General features: G+C 40.6%; 1 protein-coding gene across 1 annotated transcript in view; it reads left to right on the top strand.

Annotated features, from left to right (window-relative positions):
* LOC141945495 (von Willebrand factor D and EGF domain-containing protein-like) overlaps positions 1-26,688 on the top strand; it is a 188,259-nt gene that overhangs the window by 46,301 nt on the left and 115,270 nt on the right. The window contains exons 3-8 of the mRNA XM_074873778.1: positions 4,657-4,885; positions 7,461-7,693; positions 15,624-15,713; positions 16,978-17,113; positions 20,939-21,156; positions 23,956-24,029. Coding sequence (XP_074729879.1) covers positions 4,657-4,885; positions 7,461-7,693; positions 15,624-15,713; positions 16,978-17,113; positions 20,939-21,156; positions 23,956-24,029 — 980 coding nt within the window. The remainder of the gene's footprint in view (positions 1-4,656; positions 4,886-7,460; positions 7,694-15,623; positions 15,714-16,977; positions 17,114-20,938; positions 21,157-23,955; positions 24,030-26,688) is intronic.

Genomic DNA, 26,688 nt, shown 5'->3' with positions numbered 1-26,688 from the left:
CTCCTTTTTGCAAGCTGTGTCACAGAATACCTGATACAGATGCACTGAATGACCTAAATTTAGGGTTTACAACAATATAGTTTACTTCATTAACTTACCATTACATTGACCAGTTGCAAGTCCAAGTAAGCATGTCAACGGGAACAAAGACTTGTGATCTCTTCTATGGAGTGTTAATCAGACATCCACAGCAGCTCGCCAGCAAGGACACTGCTTAAAGACATATAAGGGAGACAGGATCTGTAGATGATGAGACTATTTCTCATTAGACCTACCAGTGTACTCAGAAATAAATGGACAGACTGTGGGCACACACGTGTTTTCCAGTGTCTCTGGTAATGTAACTTAATTTTCTTCCCACTGCGTAGCTTCCATTTCGAGTGAGGTTGACATTTTGCATGCCACAGCAATAGTGCTGCCATGCAGTCTACGTTATGTAGATCACCTGGAGATCCTCACCACTGGCTTCCCAGCAGACGAGCTCCTGCCTACGAGACACTTGCAGAGTTTGCTCTTGTGTGGAGGCAGCTGTATAATTCCTCTTCTTCATTTTGGAAATGCTGCTGAATTATGCTGTGAGATTCCCACAGCTTTATGCTATTCTTAGAGCAGCAATGACTGTAGTTATTGCAGGTAAATGCTATATCTTAAATGCCAATCATTTACTACCTCTGTATTCAATTTTCTGGTTACTCTCCCAAATGACTGCTACAAAATTTCATGCTAATTATGCCACAGCTGGGACTTGAAAATTTTGGCTCTTTGAAGTCTCTTCTCCTAGACTTTTTTTCCCTAAATATTTTTTTCTTTCTTTTTTTCTGTTCTTATCTCTACCGCTGGCTGAATACATGAATATACATTTGCCCTTGCCTTCCCAGGTCTGTTTTCTAATTCACAGAGGCTTCATGCAGCAAATCTTTTGGCTAGTGTGGGGCAACTTGCCTGACTCAGATGGACAGCATGTAGCTCAAAGCAGAAAATAAATGCATGTATGTTATAAAGCTGCCAGAAAAACAGAAATACTTGATTTATACCAAAATTCTTCTTTGGCCAGCCTGTAATACTGTATCATAGTTTGTTACAATAACTTGCTTTCTCACAGTCTGACTTTTCCTGGATGCAAAATCAAAGGGTTCATTATTGCTTGTAATTTGAGCACATTACATAATAAACTGTTTTGCTCGAATGGTTTCAGTGCAAGATTTGCCAGAACAAATCTGGGGTGCTGCAGATGACAGCAGGGGGTTATCAGAAAGCTTGCACACAACGCTGGTGGCTGACGTCAGCGATGCTAATCCATACTTTCTCGAGCACTGAAATGGCTCACAGTCTTGTGACAAGGATAAATACAAAGAGGGAGAAAATTACTGTCCTCTTATTTCAGCGTTTTATTTTTTTCCTCTCTGTGTTAACAGGGGATACAGAGCCACTTCTACGTATGGAATGCATTTTGTCATCTTTCACAGCCAGAATCCACTTGCATCTGTCTATTTATCTACATGGCCCACAGCACAGCAGATAGATGGGTGTCTCATTAATGAATTTATCTTTTCAGCACTGCTGCAAGGCAGGGAAGTACCATTACCGTCTCAGCCACCTCTACCTCTGGTTTAGAGATAAGGAAGTGAGGTAGACAAAGAGTAAGTGATTTGCCCAAGGTCAGGCAGCAGCCAGGGAAACTGAGGCACCATAGATGCCTGGCCAGAGGCAGCCCAGCGGCTGCACTCCCAATGGAGCAGCGCTGATGTGTTGGGGCCAGTTACACCAGTAAAGGCAAAAGCAAATGGATGCAACAGCTCACTCTGAGCAGCAAAAGGTCTTCTGTAGAAAATCGTTAGAGCATTTTTTCAGTGTGTTTGGCCATGGGTGCAAACGTTCCTCGAGACACAGATATGTGCCAGACATTGAGTCACCTCAACGCAATGAAGGTCACTTTTCAGTGACCAAATGTCAGTAAATGGTGGCAACAGCCCTTTGCAGCAGGTGTTAGCAGCACTGGGAGTGCTTCCCACAGCATGAGCATTGCTGGAATCCCTCCTTCTCCTCCTTGGGCAGGGAATGCTGCTACCAGATGCGAGGTCAGTGGGAGCAGGGGAGTGCCCCAGGAGGGATGGGTAGGCTGCGCTGTGTCTCCTTACCATTTTCCTTTAAGGCTTTCTGTGAGCTTGCACACACCCACTGAGCTCCAGCGCTCATTCTCTTCTGCTCTGCCCCTGCTCCCCCTAATTCTTTCTGACTTGTGGGGTTCAAAACACCTGCAATGAACACTCACAAATTGGACACAAGGGAAATTTTTCACAAAGAGAACAATCAGTCACTGAAATAATCTCCCCAGGGAAGTGGTGGATTCCCCAACATTGGACACTGTTAAGATTCAGCTGGACAAGGTGCTGGGCCATCTTGCCTAGACCATGCTTTTGCTGAGAAAGGTTGGACCACATGATCCTTGAGGTCACTTCTATGATTCTATGAAATACCTACATTTTAATGCAGTTTGGAAAATGATGATTCAGTCCAGCAATCTTTACTCACACATGCAGAGGCACTGAAGTCAACATTTACTTGGAGTAAGAGCAAATTCAACGTGCAAGTATCTCATCAAGAAGATGAGTATGAAGCAGAGACTGCTGAGCAGTTGCCATGCTGCTCTCTGCGCCTATCCTTCTTTACGTAGAGTACTTCTCTGCATGATGCTTGCTCCACTCTTCTGTCATTACAAGCGTATGCTCATAAACATGCTTTGGGAACATGTTACTCCACATCAGATCTCACTCTCTAGGTCAGAAGTTCACCAGGATACAACAAATTCTTGACATCTGCATTTTTCCCAGAACAGAAAGCACCAGTGTCAATTAAAGCTGTAAATAAGTAAACAGAACAAATCTTTTAAAAAGTTACATACAACATGGCTTTTAAATACGGGAAAGAAGGAAGGGATTCATCTAAAATTCCATGTAAAAGCATTTTCATGCTGATCCCCTCTTCTTCTTTGCTCGTGCAATGCCTGCACGCTGTTCCTCCCCAGGGACCTGCCGCGCTGGGTGAGCTCCAGCATCTTCTGGACACGGACACCCAAATGGGAGGGCAGGGCCAGCCCCTCTGCTTGGCCACTACTGCATTTCTGGGGGGAAAAATGACTTTGGACAATTTTAATGGTCTCTCTCTGGAATCATTGTGTTCAGAAGCCTGACAATATCTAGCTCCAAATGGAAATCAGACTGTGTCATGCCATACGCTTTATTTTCTTCAAACACCTTTCTTTTTCTGGGTGTGCAGCACCTGCACCCCCATTCCCGCTTTCTGGCTTGTATAGCTCCCAGGTAAAATTCAAACTACAGGAGGGCACTGGTGCGTGACTTTAAAAATTTATCCTTTGACTTTCACTGCTTCTCCTGCTGTCACAAACAACTTTTGATCTTAAAAAGTGAAGCAGAAAACCTGGGCCAATGGGAAAAAATGGTGTGGGTTTTTTTTTTTTCAATGTGATATATAGCCAAACGTTCACACCAGGAGGAACCATGTCCCCCGAGTCAGACTATTAGAGATATTTCACTATCACTGGCTGAAGAAATGCAAAGCAATGGCAGCAGTCACGCTCCGCAGAATATGACTGATATCTGAGAGTAAATTATTGTCAGTATTTGGTAATAATTTTCAAACTTTAGCTCAAATATCTGTATGCTTTTCATATTGGCAAATGATAGGTAACTGTGCAGAATGACAAGTTGCCATTGTAACTGAATGTGTATATTTTATTAGGCTCCAATTATACCTAATCTCCTCACTGAGGTACTTAAATATCTTTGGATAATCATGTGCTGTTAGTGGAAAGAGCCTGGCAGGTGCAGAGGGCAATTCAGATCTGAGATGCCTGAACATCCATCTGTAAGTTGGGAAAGGTAAAGCTGGTACAGCCTCTCCCAGCCCTGACTCAAAATGCCATCGTTTAAACCATTTAGGACCAACCCCTTCTGCTTTTGGATTTCCTGTGTTCAGGCTATTCAGGGAATCTCTCAATAGCTAGAAGCCTGAAGGTCAAAAATCCCAGAAAATTTGATCAAATCATGTATATCCTGCACATGTGTTTTGTATATCCTGCATGTGTTTCACTTCAACACTGAGGGAGAGACTCAGACCCCAAGGATGTGTCCAGTATGTGCTGGAGGGGTAGGGCAGAAGCTGTCAGGACCACAGCAGCTGAAGCTGTAGCTGTTTTGGAAGAAGGTACTGGTGTGTGATGCTCCGAGCATAGCAGTGTCCTGCTTTGGGATGGTCGTAAATACTTCTTGCCCCTTGTGCTATGTCAGCTTTTCCTTTCTTCTGCCACGGATGCAGCATGGGTGGGAATGGCCAGCTGATGTGGCCCAAAGTGTACTTTCCAGAGAAGGGATCTAGTCTGTTCAAATGCTTTCATCTTTTTCCTACAAACCACCCAAAACTAGAGGATAATACTTTGGAATCCAGTTATTGTGTTCTTTGAGAATTTTATCTGTGTAAAGTCACCTCTCTAAACTGAGCAAGACATTTTCATCCCTGCCTACCCAGCTTTTTCACTGACCCTCCAAGTTCACCACACTCAAATTCTTGGGTTTTAGTGATTCTCCACGGAGCCTTACCGCATTTGCTGCAAATGGCTTCTTTTGTGTGCGTCCTCAGATGAATAAATGCGGGACACAAGCTCCGGTGTGGCTGTCACTGAAGTCTGAATCCCTGCCTGTTCCTGGTGAGAGTAAGCGGCTCACAGCCTGTGCTACCTGGCAGGTCTTCTTTGGGGGCACTAAGGACTGCTGCTTGTTTCGGATACCCATCGCCGTCAGGAACTGCGGTGAATTCTTCGTGTATCTCCTGCAGCCTACTCAAGGATGCATGGGCTACTGTGCGGAAGGTGAGGATCAGTAAAGTATTTATCAATAAGATTGCATATACCTCTCTGGCTGTGTGTTCAAAGGTCCTGGTATTGCAATGCACACCTCGGTGACCTTGCAAGTCAAGCATCGCTCCCAGTAAGATGCAGACTGTGTAGAAAATAAATCAGTGGCAATCCAAGGTGTTCCTGAAGAATAGCTATTATTACCAGTGCAAAATGTAATCTGGTGTGTATTACTGGAGTGTTCTTTGCTTGGTTACAGTTCACATGTGACCTTTCCTACTGTCTTTGGCTCCACTTTGGCTTGAAGTTGCACAGCTAGTGAGCAGAGGCATCTTGGTTTTATTGAGGCACTGTATCCAGGATACTGTATCTAAGGTCCGTTCTTATCTTCAATAATCCAGTATCCCGCCCAAAAAGATAATTCTGAAACTCTGGAAGAAAAAAAACCCAAACTGATAACACCTTTTTCATGACATTTATATAATTACTCTCGTCAGAAATAATTTTCAGCCTACTACAAGAGATCTAACCTCTGTTCGGTAGCTAGGAAACAAAGGAATAGCAGAAAGCAATTGCTCACTCAGTTAAACCTTGTGAACTTAAGAGCATGTTCAGGTGCATATAGATTTAGTCAGAAAAGACAGTTCTTTCTCAAAAAGAAAAAATTACCTTTATGCTTTCCTTTCAGCATTTTTGGACAGACATGACACACTGAGAAACTAGAATTATCACCTTTCAATCTGGCAAAATTCAAGATTAAATAAATTTTAAAGAGAGAGACATCTATTTTCTTATCTTTATCAATATTTTAACATTCCCACATGAAGAAGAGGGAGGACAAAAGGCTTAAAGAAAGTGAGATTAATTCACTATTTGAATAAAAAAAAATCCATTAAAATAAATGAAACTGCTCTTTAATTTCCATGATTCTTTCTCAGAAATTACTTTTTAACTGAATACAGTAATTTCCCAGTTTAAGCTTGGCTTTTTTAAAACTATAAGGTTTCCACTACCCCTGTTTGAAGGATTTTTTACCAATACCTTTTTGGTGTTTAGTTTTGTCCTTTCTGTTGATCCATACTTGTTTAGTAATGTACATCTGCCTGCATTTTTCATAAAAGAAAGTTTATCCCTTCCCATCTATCCCAAACCAACGACTTTCTGCCTTTTTCTTACCATTGTTGTTGAAGCTTTTACCTTTTCCCTAGGCATTTCAGTGAGGTCCAGCTCTCCCGAGTTTTTAACTGCTTGTCTTTAGGATGTTTTTGCAATATCATATATTGGATGAAAAAGACCCAAAGCTGAAGCTTTTTACTGGGGATTGTTAACTCACTGTCTTAAATTCAGCTGTGAACATTGCACCACAGGAGCCCCAAAGCTGGGTCCAGCTGGCATCGTCACGGCTTCTTACTGGGGTCAATCCCCCAGCCCAATCCGCTGAAGGCTCAGGAACAGGACCACCGGTCAGCACTTCTGAGCTGCAAAACAAAATGAATTTAAAGCTTCATAGTTTGGCAGAAAGGACACGACTGGGAAAAGCAGCGTACGTGCTTGCAATTCTGCTCACAACCTCCCATGAGCTGATCACCTAACTTTGTCCTTCTGGAATAATTTCCTGCAGAAATTCATGATGTGAGCCACAGTTTGAGGCAACTTCCCTTAGAAACAAAAGAGAAAAGGAGATAAACAACAGGCCCTTATTCATATTTTAAGTAACTTGTTTCTTTTTCTTACCTCTTGTTATTTGCCCTGGACAGATGTTAACATATTGGTTCCTCATTCTGCTATAACAGTCTCATACCTTATTCTCTTGGGCTTCCATTATATTTTCTACACTCCTCCAAAAAAGTTGCTTAATTTATCCTTTCAAAGCACCTGAACCAGCTTCATGTTCCGTTTGAGTCCGGAACTCTCAAGATGAAAGAACATCACCCTAGAGTATTATACATCTTTTTGTTTCTACTTTCTAGGTGAATTTAACAGGAAGAAAAGTTTCAGAATTCATTATTTGTTGAAACCTATACAAAGCAGGCTGTATTTTTAGAGCAATTGCATTATTCTGGACAGAGGTAGACTATATTGAGCAGATTCAGGCTTGGTATGTCCCAGAACAGCTTGGAAAGGATCTTCACAGTGTGACAATATGGGCTGGGTGCTCTCTGAGAGTCAGTTTATCTCTGTAGCATAATGTTTTCTTATATCTCTTCTGTACTTATTGCAAAACTTGGATCAAAAGGCTGTGTTTCAAGGGAATGCAAAGCTGATGGCCTTTGCCAGAGTAATTAATTTGTATTAATCTGCATGCTTCATTTCAATAACATTTTTCTTACTGCAAAATGAAAAAAAAAAAAAAAAACCACAAAAAAAAAGGTCAAACATTATGACAACAATGGGTAGTCAGTACACAATTAGCGATTTTTGCATTTCATATGGAATAAATATTCTTGCTTGAGTAGTTAATAATCAAATCAGAAGAATATAAAATGCAGCATTTCTCCCATGTTTAGTTATATTGAAATCTTGTTGAGTAAACATTATAATATTAAAATAACATTTTGTGCTACATCCTTCTTTTGTTTCCTTCCTCCAGACAAACTCACAAGCCTGGCTTTGCAACCAGTGATAACTCCTGAGCTTGTGCAAGATCGAGTCCACCTGAGGTGCACTTACAGCCACCCTTCCTCCAAGCCGCCGCTGCAGTACGCGGTGGTCTGGTCGCGCCTGTCCACCCCTGGCAAGAAAGAGCAGATTCAGCGTGACACCACCCTGCAGTCTTTTTCCTACATAGAGATGGACGGCGTAAATCTCAGATTGGGAGACACGGTAATGCCAGCCTGCCTTCAGCAAAATAGGTCAAACACTCAGGGGGACCAAATCTTTTTCTTAAATCTTTGTTGTATTTTTATTAATGTTGCTCCTCACTCATTACACTTACAACTACTGCAGAAAAAAATACTGAAGCTGTTTTGTAATCAGATTATTAAATAGCATTTACCAGATTCAGGATTTGTAACATTTCTTTGAATTGCAGTGAGTTCACAGAAGCTATCCATTTTACTATTTTCTAAAGACAACTTGAATGTTTGCTCTTACATTACAGCTTGAGTGCCATGAAGTTGGTTTGAGTAGTAGGTACATGTGCCTGAGCCAATTTTTGCCTAGTATTTTTTGTATCTTGCAGCAGTGAGAATTTGTAGTAGAGGCAGGCTCAGCTATATGCACTCAGTAATTTTTATACCCATGCACCAGAGACACAATAACATCTTTTCACAGAAAAGAAGGACGGTACATTCTAAAATAGGGGGAGGTTTATTTTATGGTCTTTTTCATAGTGTTCTGCCTCTCTGATTCCAAATTCTTCGTTCAATAACATACTGAAAGATAGAGTTCATTACAAAACAATCTTTAAGAAGTATATTTGATGGCTTACATAGCAACACAGATCTAGTTTCAACAACAACAACAAAACAGAAGCCAATACAAGATGCAGAAAAAATTGACTTGTGTATGAATTCATGGCCTTTCATGGTACAGAAAGAAGACTTTTAAAGTTAAATTAGGTTCATAACTTTTATAGGCAGAGAGCCATTAGTGATGCTACAACAAACTGAAAGAATAAACAGGGATAATGGCCTTGTGTTAAAAGTAGGTTGGAAATAGTCTTGGCATTTTGCAGCTCTTCTTTGAGATATTTAAGATATTTAAGAAATGTGAATAAGCTTTTTCCAGTTCTTGAAAGTATGAGTCATTTATAACAGTAGCACAATCTAGATAGTTTTTTCTCATTTCTCCTTGTAAGTACGCCTCCTGAGTTGAGAGTCTGACTGATGCTGCCCTCACTTATATTGTAGCATTAGGCAGGCAATTCCCCCACTTTAAGACAAGTTTGTGTTATGAAGAGATATTTTCATCAAAATAATTTCACGTGCAATCACTTGAAATCTAGTTTTAACAATCCTGAGGGATTCAGAGAAAATGTAGTTCTGTTAACTAGTAGCATCACCAAATCTTTATAAGACCATTTTTATTATATTAAGTTTTCAGTAAGCCCTTCTTTGTCCTCTGCTGAAACTACATGTTTAATTCAGTGGGTTTAGTGAGACTAAAATGTCCTCTTCCTTGCTAGATTTTTTTTAAAGGTCTTCACGGCCTATTTGACTAATTATAACTATCCATAAATCATCACTGGTGAAAACCAAGCAATGAAGCCTCAGCTGTAACTGAGAATTCAGTTTTACATAATAAAGATTTTTAAAAGCATTTCACCATGCTTGCCATTGCAGTCGGGGTGTCTAATAAGAGTCACAAAGGGGCAGACTCTCTTCTCACCTCCAGTGGTGTAAATCTGAAGCAACTTAGTAAGTGTTGGTAGGGCTACCGCAAAGGAAAGGTGATGCCACTAAAGGGAGAGTCAAACCCCGGGGACCAAATTCTGCTGCACAGAGGCAGTTTGTAACTTCCACCTGCCCATGAAGGATGCAGGCAGAAGGCTTTTTTCTCAGGCAGCTTCAAAGGGAGGCCAGGTCCCCACTGATAAAAGCCATATTAGACAGAAGACAATGAATCATTGGCGCTTTCCAGGTCTCTTTCCTTTTCTCTGTGCACAGCTCAGTGGCAGCATCCTCACGGCTGTGCACTGCCAAGGTACACGGGTGGCATTCAGGGAAGAATTTGTCCTTCAGGATGCACAATTTGCAGGGTTTTGAAAACTGCTTCCTTTTTTCAACTTACTCTTCATCCACCTGCACATAGCCCGAATTTGGTCTCAATGCTTTTATAGCCTGAAATCAGCATCTTCTCTGTTAATTTCTTGATTAAAAAACTACAGCCAAGTGAGAAGATTTTTTTTTTTTTTAATCACCTTTTAGGTGATTGATAGCTATGCCATTTTTTATCCGTCAAAAAGTCTCCAGGTAATAGGTTAGTCACATAATAGAATATCTATTGATACATTTTAATACACAGTCAAACCTTAGAGAAGAGTTGAGTTTTACCGGCCAACATTTCTGAACTTGTATTGACTAAACAGCCAGTTATTTTTTAATAGCCATCATGTGTGTTTTTCTCCCCCATCTTTGGGCTCCAGTTTTGTTATTTCAGACAGTAATGTTGGCAGCATAATGTTCGCAAAACTATTGCAGCCTTAAATAAATCTATAACATGCCACTATTGCTATATAAGCACTGAAAGAAGCCTACTCCATCTGATATGAAAATCCTGGCATTCCTAAGCCTTATTTATGTGATAGTGACAGAGGTCATTTCATTCCTCGAGGCACAGCCATCTATAAATTATAGCAGCACACCGTGAGTAATGAGTTATGCTAAGAAAGAAAGGTGTTTAGAAGAAAACCGTGTAGATTTTGCTCAGCACAGCAATCCAAAAGTTCATACGGTGAGGAGCAATTGTCACCGTACATAAACTATGATGTGCATTGTAAAATAAAAATGTTTAAGTAAAATCAGCCTTTCTGAGTTGTGTACTAGAAGTGGCTGCTTTGTGTGGCACTGTGTAACAGCAGAAGAATATGCCCCAAACAAAAAAACTGTAAATTAGTGCCTCAACGTATAAAATAACTAATTTTCCTTCACAAGGGAAGAGGAGTGAAATTTCCCCCTGCTTAAATACTAATCCCATCGCAGCCACTGGACTTGACAAAAATCAATGACAGAAATAGGAAAACCTGCCTATTTGTAGGTCACACCTGAGTTTACAATTTTTCTCCAACTTCAGGTAGAAAATGAGAGCATCCCTGCAGAAACAGAACTCTAGGTAGACTTAAACAAAGATTTTAAAGCAGAAAGGGTCAGAGAGATGATGAGCAAAACTCTGCAGTTGATAAGACACCTTGCTACTACTCTGGGAAAATTTTTTTCCTTAGTAGATGAGTGACCTACAGTCAGCCTGCACATACTCTTTGGCCGTTTGGCAACTGGAAAGAGCTGCCTTCTTTATATATAGAGAGTAGCAAAGTGACTAGAGCTGGACTTCCCGCAGTGTCAGGTCACGCTGCTGCACCGGCTCCCTCCCTTCTGCAACCAACCAGCCCATCACAGGGAGCAATTTGTGTTCAAAAGCTTTAAGGTCCAGTTTATTAGTTAACTCAAAGTCAGATTCTCCCTACTTTCCCCTTCCTGCTAACCCTTCTGGGAGGTCTTTCCAGAGACTTTGTTCCTGCCCCTTTCTGCAAATACCTACAGCCAGCTCATTTCTTCGAGCTAATGAGAACTATTTTTTTTTTTTTTCCTCTGGCTTCCCTAGAAATGCCGTTCTTCAGCTCTGCTCATCCTTTGCTCTTTTCATAAAGTCTGTAAACCACAGCTCCCGCCTGCACACACTCCCCAGCTCCCAGCAGAGTGACTCCTCGAGGCTTTTCTAACCCCAGCCCATTACCGTTTATTAGAGCAGACAATGACAGCTCGGAGGCCTTGATAGCCATTGTGAGACACTCTTTCACCCGGCATGATCGATTCCCTGCACAACCCTTCACCTGCAAGCCATGAGTGTGGCTGAGTGACTCTTACCCTTGCAGTCCCAGCCTGCCTTTTGACATGAGTGGTGTAGCTAGGAGGGTAGATCCAGTCCTGGAGTTAATGGAGTTAATCACCCACAGCTTAGGCACCTGCACCTTACAAGCAGCATGCAGGCTTCCCTGCCCAGTGAATGGGAAGAAGTGGGTATCCCTAAATGGTTCCTTATGCGGAGGGAGGTTCCCACAGATGGACAACATAAATTACTGACTGGAGCAGCATCCCTGTATTCCCACACGTCTCAGGAGATAGGATGTCCAGGTCAGAAAAGTGCTTCCACCTACTTTTTTAATCCAGACCTTCAACTCCTACTGAAATGTATCTGGCTGTATGTAGTCTTTGAGAGATCACTACCAGCAAAAGTAAATTTTTCAATTTTAAACGATTGCTGTTGTCACTGTGGGGCCTCTGGTACTATAACAGAGCTCAAGTGCTTGCTGGAGGGATGGGAAATGGGTAGTTGGTCCTCCCATCAGTGAGCTGCATACCTGTCCTGACCTGTCCAAGGGAGCGTCCCACTCCCAGGCCATGGGCTGCACTAGGAGAGGAAGCAGAGACAGCAGCCAGGCACCTTCGCTGGCATTTGCTTATTTTCTTTAGTGACTGTTTAGGTAAAACACGCAAACAGTCCTGCTGGGCAGACCCAAACCCAGTAGTCCCATCTGCCAGCTCTCCCTATTCTGGGGACAAGTGCCATTGCTCCTGGGACACTGTTTAGGCAGGTGGTGGCACCATTTTTGCCAGTGCTTTGAGGAGCATGTGGTTGAGGTTGGCCTTTCTGAGAGCTCCCAAAATTATCTGGCAAACCTAGGAACCTTCACAGGTACCTGACTGATGAGCAGGGATGGATTTTGATCACAAAACAGGTATTTCCTCTTTTGTCTTCAGGAACACAACCCCTTATCTGAGCATGGCTGGGAGAGGCTGATGAAACTGGAGTCATGGCCATGCTGGATGCACAGGCAAGCATCTCCCTCCACACCCCAGCCTACATTCCCTACACTACTTTCAGAAGTAATTAGGGGCACAGAAAAGGGTGAAACTGGAGGTGGTTTTATGCTCAAAATGAATATAAACAATTGATTTGGGGGACCTTTAGATTCTGAGAGCTCTGGGGAAAAAAAATAAAATTGTTATGCAAGTTGTTAGGGGAAAATTTGCCAGAGATGGTGACAGATCCTAGGATTAAAATACTCTCACAAATTGTTTCCCAGAGCTACCTGACCCTCACCAAATTAATGACTAAATTTTGCTTTTAGCTAAATATGCTGCTCACAGGGTTCATGGCAAAATGGGAAGGAATCTGACTGAGTCTATGTAAGGGTGGAAATCTGCTTGAACACACAGAAAAGGAGAAACTTCTTAGCTACCAGGGCCTTTTTCAATCAGAATTTTGTGCCTACAAGTAGTTTTCTGCCCTATGGGAATATCTGCCAACTTATGGGGGAAAGGAAGCAGCCCACACACAGGAGCAATCCTGCCATCCTGTCTGAGGGCATCCTTACATTTCTGTCCCTTTAAAAGGGATGATGAAAAAATAGAATTTGTTTGGTTTGTTTTTTTTTTTAACAGATCCGATGAGTTTGTGGAAAAATACTGCCTAACCTGTCACGGCCATCAGCATACTGCTGTCAGTGATGCTTTTATCTCTTTGCTTTAAAAAGGCTGCATCCTGAGATGGTGCAGAAGGGGGGAAGAAGAGAAAGAAAAAGTTGATTACTGAACTGGAGAAAAAGAGCTAGTATTTAGCTGAAGGCAAAAAAACCCTCCTCAGAGTGACTATCATAATAATTATGTGACAAACTGTCAACCTGTAGCTCAGTAGCCGATGAACATATCTGTTGATTGTGAAATGAAGTGTACACCTAACAAGGTAAAGGCACTACAAGGGGAGGAATGATATAAAAGACAGAAATAAAACTCGTGACGTCTGTCCATACATTTCAAATTTGCAAAGTTTGTGCTAGTCTCCAAAAGTGCTGAAGACAGAACTGGAATGGACTGGTAGTTTAAGAATATCTCAGTGTATCATTAAGGAGTAAATTTTTATGTTAGTGTTCAGTGCTTAATCAGTAAAACATGCCTCTGAAATATATATGTCAGAAAATACAGTGCTCACAGGGAATGAGGCTGGGTTCTGACATTTCCCAGGATGTCACTCTGGTGAAGATCACTGGGAGATGCCTCCGTTGGTGCTGGGCATCCTCATGCACAGCCCTGCTGCCTCTCACTACAGCTCCCTCCTTGTCAGGGATGCTCCACGTGGGGTGCTTACAGGGAAGTCTCCATGTGAACATTTTTGGTAAAAAGCATTGAAGTCAAAAGTGCAAACAGCCCGGCAAATGTAAATATTGTATCTGCAATGCAGGTGCATTTGATTTGCTCAGTGAGCTCTGCAAGATGATCGGTATTAGTTTTTATTTAATAGGGGGGAATATATATTATCTGAACTGTTTCTCTATTGTCACCACCTTGTCAGATCCTGATTTTGCAGACTCCCTCTGTGGCAGCTGTAGGAGAAGCAGCAGGAGAAAGATCAACGCTTGCCTTCTGCCTTCCCATCAGAAGAATGCTTTGAAAACTCTGTAGGTTGAACATGAGCCTTTAGGGAATGCTTGGAGATAATAAATATCTAATGATAACAGGGTCTATTACCTTGAGGAGACAACGACTTGTTCTTCTTTGGAGGCAAACTTGCTAACTATGAAGTATCTGAGGAATTTTAACTGTAAAGCGTCTCTGTAAGGCCCATGTCTTTTTTTCCCCCAGTACGCCCAGTAGGACCTCAAGGCTTCTATCTAGTTAACGGAACAAATAACACCATTTTCACTGGGTCAAACTGGCTGGAGCTGTCAGCAAAAGAATGAGAAACTTTATGAGGTAAAAACAGCTTAAAAAGCACATAAACCTGGGACTGAGCTGGGCTGGAAATAATCCACTGAAGAGCACAGAAAACACTTGATTTTCCCCATCACCATAAAAATGACTCTCCATTGCCGGTGGGGCATCTTCATTGTGTGCAAATGGGTTAGGAAAGAGGATTCTTCAGTTTGGAGGAAAATCATGGCTTGATGGTAATGAAGAGGGATTTTTAGAGTGGTAAAAGAAATATTGCAGAGTGGTATGCCACGTACACCCCCTGACCATATGAATATGGGAATATTCTGGGTTTGAGCCTGTTTTGCTGCTACTGGTCATGAGTGTTGTGCCTGAGCCGGCAGGTGAGAACTAGCAAGAGCAGCATGGCCGGTGGGTGGTGCTGGAAAATCCGTCAAAAAGAGTTTATCACAACGGAAAATAAATTAGATTGATCCGATTCCTCCTCATGGGTTACTTGAGGCTTAAAAAAGGCAGTTGCTATAAATACGCCATCTGACTATTTGGAATTGATTTAGTATGTTACAATCTGTTATTCCATTTCTGAGAAGAGACCAAAAAAAAAAAAATCAGAACTACAGTTTCAGAGCCTATTGTCGTTTGCTTTAAGGAAAATTTCTGTAGTTTAATCTTATGATCCTAGAAATGATGTTAGCAGTTTGAGTTTTCTGAAACCAATGAAACATTAAGATGGCAGATGGTATGCAGGCTCAGCAGAGATAAAGGTTGCGTGACTGTGCTAGGAATAAAACATAAATGGCCTGGTACATTGTGTTTGGTGGAATTTTTTGTTTTGGGGGAATTTTTATTATTTTTTTTTTACCCCGTAGGCATCATCTTTTATAATGCAATAAGAAAAAAAAAAAAAAAGGAGCTTCTTATATTGCTGAAGCAGTCTCTGAGACTGGATGACTGTCAAACTAATTTAAATAAAAAAACCCACTTACAAACATGGTACAGAGAGGGGATATTTGATCCAGTGGACAGACTGAAGTCTGGGATCCCAAGGGCTAATCCTGACAGGAACATCTATGAACGATGTAATTCTTCCTAATTAAAATGAGTTAATATCACTAACCAAGGTGCTTGATAAACTGCAGAAGAAAACACATTGTAAGCATTCAGTGTTATTAATTATTGAGACAGAAGCCATGTTTGCTTATTAAATGCATCAAAAATTCTTCCAAATCTCAAGATTTATGCATAAACATTTTTAAAGCCTAAAATCCCAATATGTGTTTCAACAGTAGTAAAAAAGCTTAGCAACTCTGATCAACAGGAAGATGCATAATTATATGAATTTTCTTCAAGAAAAGCTATAGCATATGCTGTTGTATTTATTACAGGTCTTTTGCACTGTCACCGCTTTTACGAGGGACACTCCTGAGCAGCAGTCATTGCCTGAAGAGAGCAAAGGTTTCTATGCCGGGATTAAGGTAATGCCAATGGCCCAGATTTACTGACTTGGCGTATCCCCTAGGGAATATTTGTACATTATCTGACATGCTCTGAAAAACAAGACACAGAAACATAAGCCCTGATCATCATAATCAGTGCTACTTTTATGTTCACTATGAGAAAATGTCTTAATAAATTATATGGCTTTCAGTATGTTTGTAAAATGCCCTGCAGCACCCATCAGCACCGAGTGCAGGTGTTGACACTAATGCACCGTAAAGAATGTGCAAAACTACATCTTCTAGTAAATACACCCCAAAGTACTCTGGTGCTTATGTATAATGGGACAACACACCTACAAGGATGCAGAATCTTTTTGTAACCAAGGCAGAACAAAGTAAAGATAAAAATGAATTCTTATCCATCATTTTATGGTCAAGCACTACAAAAATCAAATTGCTGGAGATATATTCACACTGAGTGCAAAAAACAGGTCTAATCCCACTCAAGGATTAGACTGTCAGTCTGGCAGTCCAGGAGATTTTGAGATCTTCTGAGTATCTAAGCTTCATGCCTCCACATGTTTGAAAAATCTGCCAGCCCATTCTATGTGACATTTGAAGAACAGTGTTGTTCTTTTTGGAAATGTCAGAATTTCCCAGGGAATGGAAATTCCCATTTCTGACTAGCCCTGGGTGCTCTTGCCCCAGTAGAACAGACAGACAGATATGGCACAACCCGAGCTCTCTCCCTGGAGCATGAGCCACTGAAGCTCTAATATACTATGTATGAAGAAATCCTTCTTCCTGCCATAGGAGGGAAGAGGAATTGGGCAAAAATTGCACTCAATTTGCACCTGGGGCAGAGTGCAAACATAGAGTCCATGACCATGAGGTAATGCTATACTTTAGGCCATGATATTTCTCCTAGTCCATTGGAATAGGAGCTCCTTTTAACCAGGGATATTAAAAATTAATGAATTATATAGTATCATTTCAGACTTAATAAAAATCTGGTTTGAGTTTAGGAGATGAGAAGCAATTAGACACTATATATGACAACAGCAAACATTTTCTTAATTGCCAAGAATGTTAAGGTATTTTAAGCCCAATTTCACCTTGTATATTTGAAGATCATTATTACAAAGATTATTATTATTATGAGGACTATTGCAAAGATTATTATTATTTTACAAGAAATTATGTCTTTTCATAATTAATTAAAACACTCAAAATTTCATAAATATCAGTATTGTCTAATTAATCTGTCAAAATGATCTAAAAATTATTTTCTTATTTCCAGTTTTCACCAGAATCACTACAAGTTGCAGAGGATGGCAAAGAGCATGTTTTGACCATTCTGAGCACTATACCCATTGCCTGTCCTGGGCATGATGACTCCTGTAAAATTACTTTGCAGCTAAGTACTGAGGATTTGGGTAAGAGTGATACATATCGACATCGAATCAATGTGGTTACTTTTTCCTGTATTTATGTTACAATGATTCTAATAGAAATTATAAGATGTAAATAACAACAAATGACAGAAGCCAAAAAATCAACAAACTAGGCCATATATTTGTTTGCAAAATAAAATAGATGATAATATCATGCAAGTTTTTGAGAAAAAAAAGTCTGACTAGCAATAACCTGAATGGTAGTCCGTTGAGATTTATGGATGAAATAACTATGAGTAGAAGAACTTATTTTAAATTCCAGAAGCATAAAATTCCATTTTAAGTTTTTGTAGCAATAATGGTTTTAGGTAGAATAATTTCATTAATTATCAATAAGAAGCTCACCTGCAGATTTATTATTCAGTAAATGTGTACTGAAACCTTTTTTCTTTCTTTTGCTGGTTTACAGGTCTTGTCTAACTTAATACAGAAGAAAAAAAATCATTCTTATATTTATATATTATTCTCTTTCTAAATGTGTTTTTTTTTTTTACTTGAAAACATTGACAATGTCACTTAGAAAATTCTTGCCCTTTTAATCAGTAAATGCTTTCCTCAGGTTAATCTGGTGGAATATCACGTCTAACCAAGGGGGACATATATATATATTTACTTTGCATTTGCACTAAATAAAACACCCAAATGTTTTTCTAACAAGACAGTTATTTGTCTTCCATAAGTGACTCAATGAGAAAAATGTTTAGAGAAGGGTTACAGCCACAGTTTCTCTACCCACAAAAAGTGAGCTTAAAAAAATGTTGGCAAACCCCAGATAGTTCCTGATATTTCCCTCTCCTTTCTCTCCCCATCATCAGCCAAGTGCTTAGACAGAAGCAAAAAATAATTCAACTGGTATCATAACACAATGTTCTTAAACTGAACGGCACCTTATGGTTCCAGCAGCTGTGTTGGCTCTCATACGTGGAGTACTTTGCATTTCTCCATGGCTCAGTGCTGCTCTGTTCTACATATTGCTCTTGGCTTAGAGTCTCTGCCAGTCCATCAGGCAAACATCCGCTGAGTTCACGGGAACAGATTTTCTTAGATATTGAGGTAGCTAAGAGCCCAGGCTGGTGTGTGGTGGGACGTCCCCACAGACTCCAAGTAACTTGGACACCTACCATTTGGGAAGATCAAATGAGAATTAGACACGTAAACTCTCAAGGTCATTTTTTTTTTTTTTTTTAAACTCACATTTTCTTAGGCATCAGTAAAGCCTTTCAAAATCTCACTGACAACGAATGCATGGTCCAGGAGCTCTCAAGTAGGGGAGCCTGAGTTCAATAGATTAGACTGAGACTGAGGCTGACCCCTTGCCAGGGTCTTCTCCAGTCCCACAACGTGCATTTGACTGGAAGAAAGAGGGGAGGCAAGACTTGCAGAAGCAGCTTTATTTTCAAACTGTCAGTGGGCTTGATGTGTTGGTGCCAAGAGGTGCCATGGAGGCACAGCTTGACCAATTAACTAATCTTTGAAGGAAGTTGTCACTGAAGTGGAAAATTTCCATAAGTTTTAATCAACTCAATTCTGCATCTTAAACTAATAACCAGCTGTAGCCCTTGATTGATTCATCCTGAGGCTATTTCCTTGAATGACACAGGCCGTTTATGATCAGTTGAGATATCTATATATGCTTAAGGTTGAGTAACTTCTGATGGGTGTTTGCATAACCACATGGTTGTTTTGTGCCTTTATTGTCTTTAGGGTCCGTTAGTTTATCTGAAGGAACACTGTGGACTTCTGAAAAACATAGTGTCAGCCACGGTGCTATGAATTGAAAATAAAAACAATTTTAGCTGAGATTCGTTTATACCGAAATAATTAACTGACAAGCTCCTTGTCTGACTGAATCCATATGACAACAGTGTTGTGCTAATTATGTAGGGAATAAGTGATAAGAAAGCTAATTACAAGCACAGAAATATCTCTCCAAGTTCAGACAATATCATAATGAATGCCAAAGCACAGCAGCGCCAGTGGAGTTCAGCTTCTGTTAAGTTTATCATTACTATTTTGACAAGATGATTTTCTTTGATTTTAAACTTTTGTTCTGGGTTGTGAGCACAGCTCATGGGGCTGTAATGGCAATAACTATTCCTCATGGAAACCTCCAATTTAATTGAATCAAGAACCTTGAAAATAAGACAGGACTTTTCTATAAGATGGGAGGCAGCCTTTCAGGATTTGATATGAGAGATAATATGCTATTAATATTTGTAGGTTTTTAGTTCAGTTCCTACAGACCTCTACAGGGTTAATTTAAATTATATTTTATGAGTCTTTTCCATAAGGAATAAAACATTGATTATTTGATCATGTTAGAAATACCATCTTAAAATACTTGAATGCCATCTCCTATAAATTATTAAGCAATTCTACAAATGGGAAAAATTATATGAAAATCACTTATTTTCATATCAGATTAATTGCATTGCCACCATTTCTAGAACTTCGTTCCTTTCAGCTGATAATTAATGGTCTGGGACAGAAAACTTAATACTCGGCACAAACGCTGGCTGTCCTAAATCATCAGTGAGATTCTCACTGGCCACAATTTCATTTTTTAGCCACCAAAGAATTCATGGAGGGTTGGGTGACTTCTTGAAGAGCAGATACACGCTATGTAAAATGCAGATCAGATGGCTCAAAACTAAATGCTATCATAGTAGCAGGAAGGAAGAAATTCTTCCCTGTGAGGGTGGTGAGACACTGGCACAGGTTGCCCAGAGAAGCTGTGGCTGCCCCCTCCCTGGAAGGGTTCAAGGCCAGGTTGGACGGGGCTTTGAGCAACCTGGGCTAGTGGAAGGTGTCCCTGCCCATGGCAGGGGGGCTGGAACTGGATGATCTTTAAGGTCTCTTCCAACCCAAACCATTCTATGATAACTCAGTGTTTGTAAATAAAAACACATCTATGGAAATAAAAATCCAGGTTTGTCATTTACCTGAGACTTCATCGTGAAAGGTCAGGACCCAAGAGAAATCAGGACCCAAGACACTACGAGTCTTGCTGCTAGAAGAGGTCCCTTGAGGAAAGATACGAAGTGCAGAGGCAGAGCTGCAAGAATGTCTTGGGTTTCCATTGCCGTATTGATTTTGTCACCACCCATCACTTCCCTACCCATCACACATACTTGCATAGCCAGTACCATCATAGCTTATTAATTTTCCACCTTCATTTAGTGAATTTAGCCTCACAATGCCTCTGTGAAAGATAGAAATAAAACTACCATCGCTTTACAAGTTGGAAAGTAAAGCACCATAACCTAGTTAAGACAAAAATACAAATACAAATCTACTGCATTTGCCATCCTGTTGTGGATTCAAAGTTCACTAAAAACTGACTCAAGAACCCTCCTTTCCCAGATCAAAAAAGCTGTTTATTTTAAATGAAATAACTCCAGCAGATACCTCCTTATAATAAAGGTCATGAAAGATAAATGCTTTCCAGAAACACAGACTCATCTCTTTCTTTGTCATGAGAACTACTCATCTTCATTCCCTGGGCATGGACCCATAAAGATAAGACTGTCATTCCAGAAATATTAGCACCTGTGGAAAGAAAAGCACCACTGAATTTTAGTAAACTGTCTACTGCCAGGGAAAAAAAAGAAAAAAAAAAAAAAAAGCATAGTAAAATGTGCAGAGGGGTGCCAGGTTGAGTCATTGAGTCACTGTCTTCATGCAAAACCCATATGATTTAAGGCATGTGTGTCCTGGAATGTGAAAACATTTGTGTTGTATGGTAAACAGGGTATGGGCAACTGTTTGGATAACTCTTGTCAGACTCGGTGTTCGTGTTCATTTTAGATAGCCAATTACCGGGGCCCCCAAACATCGCCCTTTCAGCATGCCAGGTGGATCTGCTGCGGGCGCCCTGCTCAGAAAGCAGCTGTGCAGCAGCCACGCTGACAGTGACAGCCGTGACAGACTTTGCTCAGGATGGGAACCGCATCAGCCACATCAGAACTGAGCCAGTCGGATGGAGGGATTTGCTTTGGAGGGCTTACACACCCAAGGATGTGAAGGTCAGGTCCTAAAATAATTTGGGAAAAGTGTCAAATTTCAGTGGGAGGTTTAGTATCAAAAAAATGAAACTATGATAAACCTTAACCATATAAACATTTGGGGACTGCTGTCAGCAGAGTAAACCAAAACAGCCTCTTTATACACCAAAAACATTAACATGTAAAGCCTTGTGCTTTGACAAATCTAGGTTTGACTATTAGACAGCACATCCAGGCCAACAGCTGGATTATAGATGTAACCAGGTGTGTTTGTGTATGCTGGAAGAGGAGAGAGGGAGAACCTGGGTTAGGGAATTAGCACCTTTTCAAGAAAGAGGGAGAGGGAAAACCAAAGGTTTGGAGAACAGTTTCTGAAAAGGCAGAGGAAAGAAAGTGCCTTGGTAATGAGAAAGGAGGACCGGGACTCAGCCAGTGCCAGGAATCACCAGGACACTTCTGATGACACAGGCAGCTGCTCTGTCTCTTCATTTATCCCTGTACAAAATGTCCAAAATAAAAATAATAAGAAGCCATCAGGGAAACAAGCCATGTTTTCCCTGCAGAAAACTTGGCCAAAGGAGCGTGGTGAGCAGGAACCGCCCCATTTTCTGTGAAGTTGTTTCAGGGCCTCAGCTGGGAGGTTTGAGAGCCACAGTCCCACAGCCCAAGAGAATAAACCAGAGCACAGATTTGGCTCAGCTAAATTTCTCAGAGCAGTGGCACATCCAAGATGGTATACTTAAGTAACCGAAAACAAACCCCCAATGAAATCTATAATTTCACTGCCCTAAGTTTTGTGGATTTGCTCATGAGTAAATAACATTGAGCTGGACCAAAAGAATTTTTGTCTTCAAAGGTAAAATGCCTAGCATGGGACTGCATCCTTTCGTCTGCAGCATAGGCTTCTTAAACCTTCTAAGATTCTTAAATCAGAAATTGCAGCTAATTCAGTATAGTGCACTCACATACCCATATTTTTTCTTGGACTTACAAATGTTTTCATTAAAATATGAAAATGTAGCAAGTGTGAAATGGAATTAATCAATTTTAATAATAAATTCCATCTATCTCAGTTAAAACTTGATCTATGGAAACATAATAGACATTACCTTCCCTCCCCCCCATTTCCCTGTTGCTGCTTTGCAGTTAATTAGAGGCATTAATGTAACACAGTTCCTGCAACATATCAAGGAAAAATCCATACATTAAAATCGACATAATCTTTAGTCCCTCAGACTTTTTCAAATATTTTTGATTTATCTGAAAATTGAACGGAAATGGCGGACAGAACATCCTGACACATTCAGAAACCTGATAAAGTGGATTTTTTCATCAAACTAATACCGCCTGCAACTAGGACATGCATCCTCTGCTGGTAAAGCAGAGCAGAAAGGGCCACATGGTTTTGTTCGTGCAAAGGTTTTACTTAGGAAGGTAGCAGCCGTGGAGAAAATGGGAAAATTCTGAGACTTCTTTATATCACACTGTAGATACAAATGATACAATTGACCTCAGATCAAAATGCTGTTCAAAGAGTTGTTCAGTTTTCAGTCCTCAAGACCATCACTCTAATAGTTTGTTATGTCAGGCACTGGTGGGTGTCTAAGCAGTGTCTGTGTGATGGTTAAGGTGCATTTTGAAATACAGATGATGTATTGCCACAGGTGAGGAATTTTGTCAGGAAGTGTGGGTCTATCTTCACCCTCATTCATTTCTTTAATTTCACCACTGTTCCTAAAACCTAAGTTCTGCTTTGTCACTGAAAGACTGCACAAGGATATAGCAGCCATTCTTCTTCCCTGCTCTGCGGATCATGGTAGAACTAACTGAATTGCACCTCTGGACTTCTCATGGGCAAAGAGCAAGCAAAGAATTAACAGCACTGGCCAAGAAATCAGCCTGGCAGGCTGGATATGGGAAAACCATAACACTTCGTCACTCCCACCAGTATGGCTGGGAGCTCTTCGTATTGCAAATCACTGCACAACCCAGTCTTGCATTTCTGAGAACTGGATAGCAGAGTAGTCAGCCATGAAAAAAACATCCCCTTGAGCAGACGTGGCAATGCAGGTCCAGCACTGCTGGAGATTCAGGTATTGCAACTTCAAAGGGAGTTGTCCTACCTCTGGCTTTTGCAGACATATCTGCTCCTTGTAGGGCACCAGGACACTCAGACCTCATCTGTGACCCAGCTTGTGTCCAAGTAACTAAGGGCTGATGCAGCTGAAGATCTCTGTTGCTATAGTAGATCCTTCCCTCTTTTGTTCACATGCCGAAAGCGGAGAGCTCCAGCAGCCTGATTTGGGGCCTCATCACCAGTACCCAATCAATAACTTGCACATCAAATATATAAGTCAACCATTCAGATGCTATATCGGGAAATCTAAGGTCAAATTAGGGGACAGGCAATGACTAGTATTAAAATATGCTAATGCTACTTAATTACAGCATACCTTATACCATACTTCAGGCATTACAATTAGTACAATTTAATAAGCGGTCTACTCTCTTGATAATTTCAGTGAATGATATACTTCTTAGCAAAAATTTTAATAAAAAAGCTTCACTTTTTACCAGATAAAGAAAGACAGTGCATTACATCAGGTGGAATAGGAGCACTTTGAACTCCCTTATTGCGTGTGATTAAACTCCGTTGTTTGAAAGTGAAGCCTATTTTGTACCCATACACAATCATGTTTTAGAAGTCAGATTTTAGTTTGTACTTGACACATGAATCCTGCCCCTAATGTTTTGTGAGGAACAGTAATGAAGAAAAACTGCTGTGTAGACTGTATTCATTACACATTTCATTTTAACTAGGTCACAGTTCAAGACCTCCCAACAGGGAACTGCTACTCTTTCACTGATCCACACATTATCACATTTGATGGATGGTGAGTATTCTACTTTGAAATAATTTTGCTCAATTACTGCAGTTTTCAGTTTCTGAATGTAGCGTGCATTTGGTTTTACATTAGAATATCAAAAGAGCGTTGTACTAGTTTGCTTATAGTGATTAAAGTAATGCTTCAATAACATACATGGTTTCCTTCCAGCTGTTTATACCACTTTTAACAAAAGGACTAGAAAAGGATTAATCTTGAAGCAGCAATGGTTTTGTGTCTGAATAATTTTTACAAGATAAATGTCAAATTCCAAAATGTTCTTCAAATAGAACCGTCATTAATGACTTTGAGAGGGTGTCTACACCATGTGGCATCGTGTTAGAGACACCCCAGTTCCATGCACGTAAGCCATCGCACCTCTGTAGCAGCACGGCATGCAGGGACAACCTGGTCCTTCCCAGCAGTTCAGTGACACCTGATGGAAAACCCCTCAGCCCAAGGATGCTCTTGCATTCTTCTACTTCCAGACCTGGTTTATGCACAGCTGCATCTACCATGGAGTTGACAGTCATAATCACAACCAAAAACACATAAAGATGGCCATACAGTCTCAGATAAAAGAAGTCCAGACATGATAAGTGGCAAATATCAGGAAAAGAGTGCAAAAATAAAGTTGTACATCCTCCTGTACTGCCCAGACGTCCTCCTGTAATATCCAGCAATAAGTTGCTTAAAGACTTACTGAGCCAAGGGTGGTCTCTTTGTGTCTGACAGTCTGTACTGTGCAAAACTTTTCTTCGGTTTAACTTCCCTAATCATTCATTAATATATTTACTCCAGCTATTTAACATAACGGAAAGTTTTTAAAGTTTGCATATGGCACATCTGATCCAAAGTTGCTAACATTTCAGATCACATTCCAGGTTTGTCATTCTGCCGTTAACCTCCTAATGGCACAGATAATGACTTTAGGTGCACAACATCCACAGGGGCTCAGCAGGCGTGATATTCTAATTTTGATATCCTAATGTCCCAATTTCAGTCCAGCATGCTCTGGAGGTATCATGTGAAATGACGTCAAAGCTGAAGAAATCTGTCGATGAAATGTGAGTAAGAAAGGCAGTGACTCCATTAAAGGTTATGTGTCTGCCTCAAATAAAGATTTCACCTAAACTGAGTGGTCTCAGCTAGGAGATTAGCTGTGCACATCTAGGGCTTTCCAGTTTTCCTCCTGCTTTCCTGAATACCATTTATAATGTAGTCAGGCACTTGTTTCAGGCAAATTTGGTTGCTTGATATGTAGGAGCTGCGGAAGAGCTATGAGAGGTGCAAAGACATTCCCATGCCTCAGGTATCTGCAATTATTTCAACTCTGGGATATTAAACTAGATTAGAATATTATTTCAAAACTGTCTAGACATTTATATTCTAAAATATTCCCTTCTGATTTATAGCTAAGAATGGACAGTGATCTGCCAGGTTGTTGTGTTTAGGAAGTCATAAATTACTGAAAAGTGCCTCTTGGAATGGGGGAATGCTCTCAGCCACCTAGCACATTTTTACATTTCTTCCATGGGAAAAAAGGTCTAAAGCAAAATAAAGCAATTTTATTTGAATAACTCATTCTGCAGTCCTGTTATTGATAGCACACAGAAATGCTTCTAAGCAATTTATGATTCTGTTTGAGCACAGGGAGTTTGGAAAAGCCCATCCTTCTGTGGCATCTTGCTTCAGAGTCAGGCAGCCTTGAAACAGAAAAATCCCAGGATTAACTTGGCCCCTCGATAACTGCACAATTCTTCCATGTGGACAGACGTTCATTACTGCTCTGTCCAGTGTAGCTTTAAATGAGCCAGGCTGATGGGGCCTCTGCCATCTCAATAACTAGGTTATTTCACTAAGATATATCACTTCTTGATATTCAGCCAAGTTTCTTACCCATCATTTCACAGTCCCATTACTCCTACTTATATTCCCATTTATTATTGTAAATAATTTCTCTTTCAATTATTGTAATGATTATGCCACCCTATTACACATCAGTTAAGCAACTTCTCTGTCTGCCTATCCAAAAGAATGTTAACACATTAGCAAATGATTTTAAAGCTCTGTATTTAAGGAGCGGGGAATGCAATTCCTGCTTCTGTCCTGGTACAAACCTATAAGCTAAAGACAAAGGCTGACACAGAGGTATGGAGTTGAAGCATTCCCATTTGGTTATGAACGGATACATGGTGGGAAATCATGTTTGAAATGAGGTATGCCTTAGGTATTGTGAATGGAAGTATTGTACAAAAAAAGCTTGTGGGCTCAAATAAGAAACCATATGAGTGTCCCTCAATAATGAAAAAAGTATCAGAAAGAGATCGATCTGCAGATTGTAAACAGCAAAGCAAGAGAAGAGAAAAAGCTGAGAAACTTCTTCTAGGGACTATGAAGCAATAGGCTGAGAGGATGAGTGGAGCATCAGCTCCTGGTCATCCGGAGCTTTGTTGACTATAAGTGATCTGTAGGCACAGGCTCAGGTGAGAACATTACACAGCAAAGAGAAGAAACATCCAAAATTAGTCAAAGAGAACCAAAGGAAATAGCAGCCTTTACCCACTTCTCTATGGCTACAAAGTTGGCAGCAAACAAAGCTTAAACTATCAAAACTGCTCCTGAGATCAACAGCAGATCATCCATCAAACCATATAACCCAAGGAAA

Source organism: Strix uralensis, chromosome 6, assembly GCF_047716275.1.
Source record: "Strix uralensis isolate ZFMK-TIS-50842 chromosome 6, bStrUra1, whole genome shotgun sequence".
In the NCBI taxonomy this organism is placed as follows: Eukaryota; Metazoa; Chordata; class Aves; order Strigiformes; family Strigidae; genus Strix; species Strix uralensis.
Note: the sequence above shows the minus strand (reverse complement) of the source record. Positions and strands in the feature narration are given on the sequence as shown.